The following is a 13,478-nucleotide window of genomic DNA, read 5'->3' on the forward strand; positions in this document are numbered from 1 at the left end:
ATATAAGGAAAGAGTCCCACACTTGCGGAAACCTTACAGGAACTCCTATTTGCTCAGGAGGAAGAAAGAGTGGGTGGGGAGGATGGTCTTGTCTTTCGTTGTGTGGAAGCTCAGGGCTCACTCAGAAGGGCAGTGATAATTCCCTAAGCACACAGAAGTAGAGTATAACCACATATAAATAGTAGACAAGACGCCTGCATAAATTAACATGTTGTACCTTCAGGTTTAACTCAAAACCTTTAGGCCAAGAACATTCAATTTTATCTGCATCATGATGATAAACTATTGTTTCTTACATGTTGAGTGAAAATGATTATACATACTAATGTAGTAGGTGAATACCCTGACATCTTAATGCCTAGAAGATGAACACACCCAAATGATCCTGCGACAAATAATAAAACTATACAGCCCTGGATATCAAATGTCTTTTTCAAGGTAAAAAAGATGTTTAAAAATTTTATATGTTCAAATTGAGCATAAAACATCTTAAAAATGTCTTTCTAACACATTTTCTTAGACACAGAGAAATTGGGGTGAAAAAATAAAATATATTAAGTGCTATTACAGAATTACATCTAAAACCAGAATTACTTCTTTGACTGGTAAGAGACTCATGAGATCTCAAAGCATACATCACAAAAAACTTCTTTTCATTACATACAGGGGGAAAAGGCTAGAAATATGGACAAAGAAGATATATAAGAATAACATTAAAGTAAAGCAAACAAACAAAAAACACCCTAAAGTGTCATTCAGCCTCTTTTAAAGAGCTATTCCTGCTTTATTTCTCTTGATTCTTCAGCATTTTACTGCACGTTCTATGCAATCCAAGCTTTCAACTCAATCCCCTTATAATCCACTTTACTGACCCGAAGGGCCACTTCTGCCTCTAGGTGTTCCAGCCTGTCTCCTCTTCCCACCTCTCTAAATACTCAATTCTCACAAAGTCAAGTACCCTTCAGCTTGCCTTCTTGCACTTCAGATAAATCATCTTCGTTGACACTTGAGCTGCAAAACTTACAGCCACCTTTCCACCCCTGTAGCAAACACTATTTCCAACACTCGTTTTAATAGCAAGAGCGCTTACAAGTCATTAAATAACACTATAATTAAATGTGCACAAGAGGGACCACATCTGGCACCTATTCTGTCCCTCATTGAAACATGAAGCTTGCTCTGTCTGAATATCAAGATTAATCTGACAAACCTAATCCTATCCATGGGTTATTTGTAAAACACCCAAGAAGTACCCTAGTTCAGTGTTGACTGGACGCTCTAGAAAAATGTCCACAGACTCAACAAATGCTTCGTTACTAAGACAAAGAATGTTAAAGTATGATACTTAACTGGGTGATAAGTGGGAAATGTCATGAGGATGGAATCTTTTAAAGAAAATAATAAACTTTAAGAGAAACTAACTGTAATACCACCAAACAGTATTCTAAAATTTCAAGAGAACTAATTGGGCATTTTCATGTCTCCTGTCATTTTACACCAACCAAGTCTTTAAAGCAAACCATCTATTTATTAGAAACAGTCTTTGTTGCTAATCAAAGGACAGGACAGGATATATAAACATGAATATGCAAGTGATGCAGGTCACTTTGTTCATATAAAATATAACTCAGAATATCTATTCTTATCACTCAAGAGCAACACCTACTGGCACAATTAAAAAGAACCTAGAAGGCACAGAGTAATTTCAATTCAATATTTTATTAATTAAATACTTATAGAGCACTTAACATATGCCAGGCACTACTTTAAGTACTTTACAAATATTAACTTATTTAATCACTCCAAGACATTTATCACTAAAAGAGATTAACTGACATAAACCCTACTTCAAGATGCAAAAGGATCTATTTCATTACTTTGAGATACAGATTCTATTTAAGCCAACAGAATCCAAATCTGTCCTTGCCAACATCTGGAAAGAAACTGGTATTATAATTCATTTTAACTTAGTGAGCCAGACAACCAATGTGGAGGAAATCCTGAAAGGCAGTTCCCCCAAGAAGAGTTCTCTCCCCACCAAAAAAAAAATTAAATTTTATATTCAATGCAATGTTAATAATTTATACTAATTGCAAAGGAGTCTTGCCTTTCCCTTTATAAACAGGAAGTCACTTAACGCTAGGTTTTTATTTTAAGCATACATTAAAATTATGATTTTTCACAAGATGAAAGAATGCCTCTGCCAATCACACTGACATGCTACTCACAAATGGCACTAATAGCTGTGACAAGAGTGAACTGTCTGAGCAGAGCTTTTTAAGAAGGATCTAGACCAGCCATCAAAACCACTACTTTATCTAGATGGGCCTACGCTATATGCTGCTGCAACAAAAGCTATTAGGTGATTTAAGTGACTACTTTATTATGATGGAATTTCATCTATTAAAAGAATGTATTTAAGTGTTTTTAATCTTACTTAGATATAGAAAAAAATGGAGTAAGAAAGTACAAGCATGTCTATAAGCTAAAATATTTTGCTCCTTCCTATTTTACCTGAATAAATAAACTTTGCAAATTTATTCACTCGATTTATATATTTCAAATGCTGATTAGCATGTATCATAAAACATCTTTTTGGTCTATTTAATTTTACAGTGTCAAGCCCATTAGTATAATTTCTGTATTAACTTCCCAATTTTCATTTTCTCCATCCCAATCAACTTCCTTCTCTAATGACCCCTCACCAACAGAGATACCTATTTAATATTTTCTAATATGGATATGTGCACAAAATATACAAGATAAGGGTAACTGGGGATTTTGTATTTGCAATTTTTAAATTTTTAACTTTGGTAAAATACACATAATATACAATTTACCATGTTAGCCATTTTTAAGTGTACAGTTCAGTAGTATTAAGTATATTCACATTGCTGTACAATCAATCTCCAGGATTTTTTCATATTCCAAAAGTGAAACTCGGTACCTACTAAAACAACATCTCCTGTCCTCCTGTCCCCCAGACCCTGGCAACGACCATTCTAATTCTTGTATCTATGACTACTCTAGGGACCTCATATAAGTGCTACCCTACAGTATTTGTTTTTTATGACAGGCTTATTTCACTGAGCTTAGTGTCCTCAAAGTTCATCCATGTTGCAGCCTGTGTCAGAATTTCCTTCATTTTTAAGGCTGAATAATATTCCACTGTATGCATGAATCACATTTTCCTTGTCTATTCATTCATTAACAGACATTTGGGTTATTTCTACCTTTTGGCTATTGTGAATAATGTTGCTATGAATGTGGGTGTACAAATACCTTGAGATCTGCTTTCATTTCTTTTGGATATATACCCAGCAGTGGAAATGCTGTATCATATGGTAGTTCTATTTTAAATTTTTTGAGGAACCACTATACTGTTTCCATAGCAGCTGTGCCATTTTATGTTCTCACCAACAGTGCATAAGGATTTCAATTTCTCTACACTCTTGTCAATACTTGTTCTTTTCTTTTCTTTCTTTCCTTCTTTTCTTTCTTTTTTTTTTTGATAGATGTCATCATAATGAGTGTGTGGTGATAGAGCAAATTCTTTAAAAGTGGATTTCTTAGCTAGTAGGAAAATTATGATGAATTCAAAATACAAAATTGGTGAGTACTATTTAAAATGATGGCAAAGCTAACCAGAGAAGAATCATATTATAAGCAAAAAGTGAAAGCCTTTTCTTATTTATCAATATAAAGGATTAAGAAATAAGAATGCCTGCTCACTATATTCTGAATATAAATATGCCTATCTCATTTTATTTGTTCATAAGAGTTTTGAATGATTGGTTATAACAATTATCAGGTTCGGGAAGCTCTCCTCAGGAAGTCATTCAGGAGCAGGACAAGACAGTGACAAATCAGACAGATTCTCAATGAGTTTATATTAGATTACAGAGCAATGAAGAGATGGGGTACATAAAACTGAAGGAAAACACATGTACCCAATTATGGGAACTTAAGGATAAAATTTAAAACCCATGTATGCTTAATTTTAGAAATTGCTATGGTAATAGAGAGGAAAGAGATGGATGTAAAGAAACATTGCCAACTGATTTAACAAAAGTGCAAAGGCAGTTCTACAGAGAAAAGATATTGTTTTCACCAAATATTGCTCAAAAAAATGACACCTATATACAAAAAAAAGAACTAACCTATACCTCATGTTATAGAAAATTGGACTCAAAATAGATCATAGATCTAAATATAAAATGTAAAAGCATAAAGCTTCTAGAAGAAAATACAGGAGTTAATCTTGGTAACCTGAGTTAGGCAAATACCTTTTAAATACTGTAACGGAAGTATAAACCATAAAGGAAAAACACTAATAAACTGGACTTCATAAATATTAAAAACCTTTGCTCTATGAAAGACACTGCTAAGAGAAAAAAAAAAAGAAGTCACCGCCTCAGAGAAAGTATTTGACATATACCTGACAAAGGTCTCATATCAAAAATACATTAAAATTCTTAAAACAGATTGAGGAGCTTCAAGATGGTGGAAAAGTAAGATGCAGAGATCACCTTCCTCCCCCACAAATACATCAGAAATACATCTACATGTGGAACAGCTGCTACAGAACACCTACTGAACACTGGCAGAAGACCTCAGACTTCCCAAAAGGCAAGAAACTCCCCACGTACTTGTGTAGGGCAAAAGAAAAAAGAAGAAACAGAGACAAGAGAATAGGGATGGGACCCGCACCAGTGGGAGGGAGCTGTGAAGGAGGAAAGGTCTCCACACACTAGGAAGCCCCTTCGCGGGCAGAGACGGGGGGTGCCGGAGGGGGGAAGCTTCGGAGCCACAGAGGAGAGTGCAGCCACAGGGGTGCGGAGGGCAAAGTGGAGAGACTCCCGCACAGAGGATCGGTGCCGAGCAGCACTCAACAGCCCGAGAGGCTTGTCTGCTCCCCCGCCAGAAGGGAATGGCAGGACATATTTAAAGTAATGAAAGCCAGAAGGGAATGGCAGGACATATTTAAAGTGATGAAAGGGAAAAACCTACAACCAAGATTACTCTATCCAGCAAGGATCTCATTCAGATTTGACGGAGAAATTAAAACCTTTACAGACAAGCAAAAGCTAAGAGAATTCAGCACAACCAAACCAGCTTTACAACAAAGGCTAAAGGAACTTCTCTAGGCAGGAAACACAAGAGAAGGAAAAGACGTACAATAACAAACCCAAAACAATTAAGAAAATGGTAAGAGGAACATACATATCAATAATTACCTTAAATGTAAATGGAGGGCTTCCCTGGTGGCGCAGTGGTTGGGAATCTGCCTGCCAATGCAGGGGACACGGGTTCGAGCCCTGGTCTGGGAAGATCCCACATGCCGGAGCAGCTGGGCCCGTGAGCCACAATTACTGAGCCTGCACATCTGGAGCCTGTGCTCCGCAACAAGAGAGGCCGCGATAGTGAGAGGCCCGCGCACCGCGATGAAGAGTGGCCCCCGCTTGCCGCAACTGGAGAAAGCCCTTGCACAGAAACGAAGACCCAACACAGCCATAAATAAATAAATAAAAATTAAAAAAAAAATGTAAATGGATTAAATGCTCTGACCAAAAGACATAGACTGGCTGAATGGATACAAAAACAAGACCTGTATATATGTTGTCTACAAGCGAGCCACTTCAGACCTAGGGATACATGCAGACTGAAAGTGAGGGGATGGAAGAAGATATTCCATGCAAATGGAAATCAAAAGAAAGATGGAGTAGCAATTCTCATATCAGACAAAATAGACTTTAAAACAAAGACTATTACAAGAGACAAAGAAGGACACTACATAATGATCAAGGGATCAATCCAAGAAGAAGATATAACAATTGTAAATATTTATGCACCCAACATAGGAGCACCTCAATACATAAGGCAAATGCTAACAGCCATAAAAGGGGAAATCGACAGTTAACACAATCATAGAAGGGGACTTTAACACCCCACTTTCACCAATGGACAGATCATCCAAAATGAAAATAAATAAGGAAACACAAGCTTTAAATGATACATTAAACAAGATGGACTTAATTGATATTTATAGGACATTCCATCCAGAAACAACAGAATACACTTTCTTCTCAAGTGCTCATGATACATTCTCCAGGATATATCATATCTTGGGTCACAAATCAAGCCTTGCTAAATTTAAGAAAATTGAAATCGTATCAAGTACCCTTTCTGACCACATGCTATGAGACTAGATATCAATTACAGGAAAAAATCTGTAAAAAATACAAACACATGGAGGCTAAACAATACACTACTTAATAACCAAGAGATCACTGAAGAAATGAAAGAGGAAATCAAAAAATACCGACAAACAAATGACAATGAAAACACGATGACCCTAAAATTATGGGATGCAGCAAAAGCAGTTCTAAGAGGGAAGTTTATAGCAATACAATCCTACCTTAAGAAACAAGAAACATCTCAAATAAACAACCTAACTTTACACCTAAAGCAATTAGAGAAAGAACAAAAAATCCCCAAAGTTAGCAGAAGGAAAGAAATCGTAAAGACCAGATCAGAAATAAATGAAAAAGAAATGAAAGAAACGATATCAAAGATCAATAAAACTAAAAGCTGGTTCTTTGAGAAGATAAACAAAATTGATAAACCATTCATTAGCCAGACTCATCAAGAAAAAAAGGGACAAGACTCATCTCAATAGAATTAGAAATGAAAAAGGGGAAGTAACAACTGGCACTGCAGAAATACAAAGGATCATGAGAGATTACTACAAACAACTATATGCCAATAAAATGGACAACCTGGAAGAAATGGACAAATTCTTAGAAATGCACAACCTTCTGAGACTGAACCAGGAAGAAATAGAAAATATGAACAGACCAATCACAAGCACTGAAATTGAAACTGTGATTAAAAATCTTCCAACAAACAGAAGCCCAGGACCAGATGGCTTCACAAGCGAATTCTATCAAACATTTAGAGAAGAGCTAACACCTATTCTTCTCAAACTCTTCCAAAATATAGCAGAGGGAGGAACACTCCCAAACTCATTCTACGAGTCCACCATCACCCTGATACCAAAACCAGACAAAGATGTCACAAAGAAAGAAAACTACAGGCCAATATCACTGATGAACATAGATGCAAAAATCCTCAACAAAATACTAGCACAAACAGAATCCAACAGCACATTAAAAGGATCATACACCATGATCAAGTGGGGTTTGTTCCAGGGACGCAAGGATTCTTCAATATACGCAAATCAATGTGATACACCATATTAACAAATTGAAGGAGAAAAACCATATGATCATCTCAATAGATGCAGAGAAAGCTTTCAACAAAATTCAACACCCATTTATGATAAAAACACTCCAGAAAGTAGGCATAGAGGGAACTCACCTCAACATAATAAAGGCCATATATGACAAACCCACAGCCAACATCGTCCTCAATGGTGAAAAACTGAAACCATTTCCACTAAGATCAGGAACAAGACAAGGTTGCCCACTCTCACCACTATTATTCAACATAGTTTTGGAAGTTTTAGCCACAGCAATCAGAGAAGAAAAAGAAATAAAAGGAATCCAAATCGGAAAAGGAGAAGTTAAGCTGTCACTGTTTGCAGATGACATGATACTATACATAGAGAATCCTAAAGATGCTACCAGAAAACTACTAGAGCTAATCAATGAATTTGGTAAAGTAGCAGGATACAAAATTAACGCACAGAAATCCCTTGCATTCCTATACACTAATGATGAAAAATCTGAAACTGAAATTAAGGAAACACTCCCATTTACCATTGCAATGAAAAGAATAAAATACCTAGGAATAAACCTACCTAAGGAGACAAAAGACCTGTATGCAGAAAATTATAAGACACTGATGAAAGAAATTAAAGATGATACAAACAAATGGAGAGATATACCATATTCTTGGATTGGAAGAATCAACATTGTGAAAATGACTATACTGCCCAAAACAATCTACAGATTCAATGCAATCCCTATCAAACTACCACTGGCATTTTTCACAGAACTAGAACAAAAAATTTCACAATTTTTATGGAGACACAAAAGACCCCGAATAGCCAAAGCAATCTTGAGAACAAAAAATGGAGCTGGAGGATCAGGCTCCCTGACTTCAGACTATATTACAAAGCTACAGTAATCAAGACAGTTTGGTACTGGCACAAAAACAGAAATACAGATCAATGGAACAGGATGGAAAGCCCAGAGATAAACCCACGCACATATGGTCACCTTATCTTTGATAAAGGAGGCAAGAATATACAATGGAGAAAAGGCAGCCTCTTCAATAAGTGGTGCTGGGAAAACTGGACAGCTACATGTAAAAGAATGAAATTAGAACACTCCCTAACACCATACACAACAATAAACTCAAAATGGATTAAAGACCTAAATGTAAGGCCAGACACTATCAAACTCTTAGAGGAAAACATAGGCAGAACACACTACGGCATAAATCACAGCAAGATCCGTTTTGACCCACCCCCTAGAGAAATGGAAATAAAAACAAAAATAAACAAATGGGACCTCATGAAACTTAAAAGCTTTTGCACAGCAAAGGAAACCATAAACAAGACAAAAAGACAACCTTCAGAATAGGAGAAAATATTTGCAAATGAAGCAACTGACAAAGGAGTAATCTCCAAAATTAAAAGCAGCTCATGCAGCTCAATATCATAAAAACAAACAACCCAATCCAAAAATGGGCAGAAGGCCTAAACAGACATTTCTCCAAAGAAGATATATGGATTGCCAACAAACACATGAAAGAATGCTCAACATCATTAATCATTAGAGAAATGCAAATCAAAACTACAATGCGATATCATCTCACACCAGTCAGAATGGCCATCATCAAAAAATCTACAAACAATAAATGCTGGAGAGAGTGTGGAGAAAAGGGAACCCTCACACACTGTTGGTGGGAGTGTAAATTGATACAGCCACTATGGAGGTTCTTTATAAAACTAAAAATGGAACTACCGTACAACCCAGAAATCCCACTACTGGGCATACACCCTGAGAAAACCATAATTCAAAAAGAGTCATGTACCACAATGTTCATTGCAGCTCTATTTACAATAGCCAGGACATGGAAGCAACCTAAGTGTCCATCGACAGATGAATGGATAAAGAAGATGTGGCACATATATACAATGGAATATTACTCAGCCATAAAAAGAAACAAAATTGAGTTATTTGTAGTGAGGTGGATGGACCTAGAAGTCTGTCATACAGAGTGAAGTAAGTCAGAAAGAGAAAAGCAAACACCATATGCTAACACATATATATGGAATCTAAAAAAAAAAAAAAAATGGTCATGAAGAACCTAGGGGCAAGATGGGAATAAAGACGCAGACCTACTAGAGAATGGACTTGAGGACAGGGGGAGGAGGAAGGGTAAGCTAGGACAAAGTGAGAGAGTGGTAGTGTATATATGGACATATATACACTACCAAATGTAAAATAGATAGCTAGGGGCTTCCCTGGTGGCGCAGTGGTTGAGAATCCGCCTGCCAATGCAGGGGACACGGGTTCGAGCCCTGGTCTGGGAGGATACCACATGCCACGGAGCGACTGGGCCCGTGAGCCACAATTGCTGAGTCTGCGCGTCTGGAGCCTGTGCTCCGCAACAAGAGAGGCCGCGATAGTGAGAGGCCCGCGTACCGCGATGAAGAGTGGCCCCCGCTTGCCACAACTAGAGAAAGCCCTCGCACAGAAACGAGGACACAACACAGCCATAAATAAATTAATTAATTAATTAATTAAAAAAAAATAGATAGCTAGTGGGAAGCAGCTGTATAGCACAAGGAGATCAGCTCGGTGCTTTGTGACCAGCTAGAAGGGTGGGATAGGGAGGGTGGGAGGGAGGGAGACGCAAGAGGGAAGAAATATGGGGATATATGTATAACTGATTCACTTTGTTATAAAGCAGAAACTAACACACCACTGTAAAGCAATTATACTCCAATAAAAATGTTAAAAAAAAAAGCATATATACTATGCAATTACATTTATGTGAGTAAAGGATAGTCAAAATTAATTTATGGTGACAGAATTCACAATGATGGTTACCTCTGGGGAAATGGGGCACTGGTATTAGGAATAAGGAATTTCTAGGGTGATGGATATGTTTTATACCTTAATCTAGATATATACATATATGTATAAAAATTTATTGAAAAATTAATAAAAAGGAGAGAAACATTAAAAAAAAATTCTTAAAACAATAATCCAAGGGAAAAAGGGGCCAATATTTCAAACGATACTTCATCAAAGAAAATACAAAGAAGGCAAATACGCATTGATAATCAACATCATTAGGAATCCAATGCAAACTGAAACCATGAAATCCCACTCAACTCCTATTTGAATGATGTAATCAAAACTGACAATAACAAGTGCTCACAAAGACGTGGGGCAACGGTAACTCTCACACAGCGTGGTGGGAATATAAAATGTGTAGACACTTTGGAAAACAGTTCAACGGTTTTCTTTAGAAGTTGAATATATACGTACCATATCATCCAGGTATCTCAGGTGTTTATTTACCCAAGAGAAATGAAACCTTACATTCGCACAGAAATCTACATGTGAATGTTCATAGCCCCTCTATTCATAATTGCCAAGAAGAGTAAATGTGGTATTCATTTAACGCCCATCACTGTGGTTTTGATTTGCATTTCCCCAACAAGTAATGATGTTGAATATCTTTTCATGTGTTTACTGGCCATTTATATATATATATTGTTTAGAGAAATAGCTATTCAGATTCTTTGCCCATTTTTTAATCAGGTTATTTGCTTTGATATTGTTGAATTATAAGCGTTCTTTATATATTCTGAATACAAGTCCATTATCAGATAGATTTGCAATTTTCCCCCCATTTTATAGGTTTTCCTTTCAACTTCTTGATGGTGTACTTTGAGGCACAAAAGTTTTTTTAATTTGGTAAAGTCCAACTCATCTATTTTTTTCTTTTATTTCTCATGCTTTTGGGGTCATAATCAAGAAAGCATTGCTTAACCAAAGGTCACAAAGATTTGTTCATATGTTTTCTTTTAAGGATTTTATAGCTAAGATAATTTATGTTTTGGACAAATAAAACAACGTATATTTATGGGAATGCAGGGGTTAGTATGCACACAGCCGTTTCCTAGTTCTGTCTGTTGAGAAGGCCAAAAAGCAAAGGGTGCACAGTATACATATCAGGATTTCTAAATACCAATGAAAGGAACTAAGGCTCCTGAAAGAGACGCTGATTTTACCACCAGGGGAGGGAAAACCACCAGATGAACATGGATCACATTTTGGTGTCAGAAAGTAAACAGATGCTCATAAAAGCATGAGGGCACATCAAAGGGCACAGGAGTCCTCCTGAAAGAGCTTGCAATGGCCAAAGCTGAAGCACTGTGAGCAAGAAAATAAATAACAATGATATAGTAGAATTATAAGCCATAGAGTAAAAGAAATCCATGCTGGTAAAAATTAATAGAACAAAAAATAATTGGAAGAGAAGGGACAGATATTCCTTAAAGAAAAATTCCAATTAAATGTAGAAGGAATGGGGAAAAGAGAAAATGACCATTAGAACTCCACAGATCTTGTTGCAGTCAAGATCCACTAATGAATGTCAAAATTAGTGGTTAAATGCTTAAGGAGAAACAGGCTATTGGCATAATCTGAATGTATCTCCCCTGAGAGGTGTATTAATTAAAAAGGGGAAATAGTAAGCTTGTAGCGGAGAAATACAGAGATGCCATCTTACTCAACTGGTCCAGGTTACATCATCTGCCCTACCGTACCCCTGATACACTCCACATCTATTCTGAGAAATTCTTAAAAACACCGCAACTGAGTCATGAGTAAACATCAGACTAATGCAAAATAAAGAACATTCTACAAAATAACTAATCCATATTCTTTACAAATGTCAAGGTCACATAAGACAATGAAAGATGGAAAACCTGCCATGGACTGGAGAAGATTGAGGAGACACAAGAACAGAAGGGCATGTTGGTTTCTGAGCTGAATTCTGGAAAAGAAAAACAGCAGAATGCAAAACCTGGTGAAATCTGAATAAAGAATATAGTTTAGAAAACAGTACTGTGCTAATGCTAACGTCTGGTTTTGGTAATGGCACTGTGGTTATATATAATGCTAACATTTGGGGAAGCTGGGTAAAGGATATATGGGAACTCTCTGTACTATTTTTCCAACTTTTCTGCAAGTTTTTTCAAAATAAAAACTTAAAACAAGGAAAACTTGCTAAATGGTAATTTTGCTTGCTAAAAATAGAAATAAGTGAAATTGCAAATGAATAATAATATGCATTTTTACATCTTCAGAACTAAACTTCAAAGCTAATTAAACAAGATACCTCCACTTTCCTCATAATTTGAAAAACTTGTGATTCTATTCTTCACTAAATGTCTTTGCTGGAGACAGCTACCTGTGATATAGCATCAGCAGTAGGACCTGTCACCACTTACCTTGTTTCCTCATATAAAACTGCATTTTAGTTGGGGTCAAGATACGTCTGGGAAGTTGTGTAAATTTTTAAAATATATAAATTATATTGAATTAAACAGATGATAAAAGGTCTATATAAAAATAAAAGCCACATCAACTACCTGATAAAATCATACTGCCCCTACTATAACTTTCCACAATCAGTTTTTTTTCCCTTAAAATTTTGATAAATGAAGTTGTCAGGGGGGATAAGATCACAATTTTGCCTGCTGATGAGGTAACCATACTGTATGTGCCTGTATAACCTGTGGCAGCGAGGAAAGCAGCCTAAAAGACAGTTTCAACGTGGCTCTGAATTATACAGGCTAATTACACTTAGCGAGGCCGCCCAAGAAAGAAGAGGATAGAGGTTTTTTTTTTCTGGAAAAAAAAATTAAACATCACTTTAAAACTTCTCTTTAAGATTATGTAGTTAGGGGATGAGACTGAGTGCTCTTAAGGCTTGAGATCCATCAAAAATGATTAACTAAATGGATTTACATGAATTTGAGATATTTTCAGTGAATTCTATTAGGTATTACTAACAAAAGCCATATTTTACTTGTGTACTCTGACATTATTTTAAATGTTGTGAATGCCATTAAGGACTTCACAGAACATTAAAATATACACTAGATAGGACATTATTTCAAGATCATATTCGTTTTAAAAATATAGTATGCAATATACAAAGAATAAAAATAATTCAAATAATACGTTTCTACTCTGAAAAAGTTTTATATAGACCTTTTCTAGCCCTAACTTTGGATATATACTCAGACTGACATGCTAATATATGTCACACACACGTAAAACATATACACACATATATAGTTATGAGACTTATTACTCTCAATAACAACTTCAAATAAATGCAAAATACATTCCAGTCCTCTCCTACTACTTTCTTAGTATTAAAACAGCAATAAAAAAAAGCCCAATGCCTTTATTTCTACA

At 36.1% G+C, this 13,478-nt stretch overlaps 1 protein-coding gene across 5 annotated transcripts in view; it reads right to left on the reverse strand.

Moving 5' to 3' along the window:
* The window catches only part of ZNF407 (zinc finger protein 407), a 517,289-nt gene that overhangs the window by 223,148 nt on the left and 280,663 nt on the right, over positions 1 to 13,478 (reverse strand). The window contains exon 9 of one of the 5 annotated variants that reach the window (XM_082353373.1): positions 11,213 to 12,045. The exons of the other annotated variants lie outside the window; for them this stretch is intronic. Within the exon in view, the coding sequence (XP_082209499.1) occupies positions 11,921 to 12,045 (125 nt within the window). The 3' untranslated portion in view covers positions 11,213 to 11,920. Of the gene's footprint in view, positions 1 to 11,212; positions 12,046 to 13,478 lie in introns of those variants that run through there. 5 annotated transcript variants of the gene reach the window in all.

This window comes from Balaenoptera borealis, assembly GCF_965194805.1.
Source record: "Balaenoptera borealis genome assembly, chromosome: 14".
Taxonomy (NCBI): domain Eukaryota; kingdom Metazoa; phylum Chordata; class Mammalia; order Artiodactyla; family Balaenopteridae; genus Balaenoptera; species Balaenoptera borealis.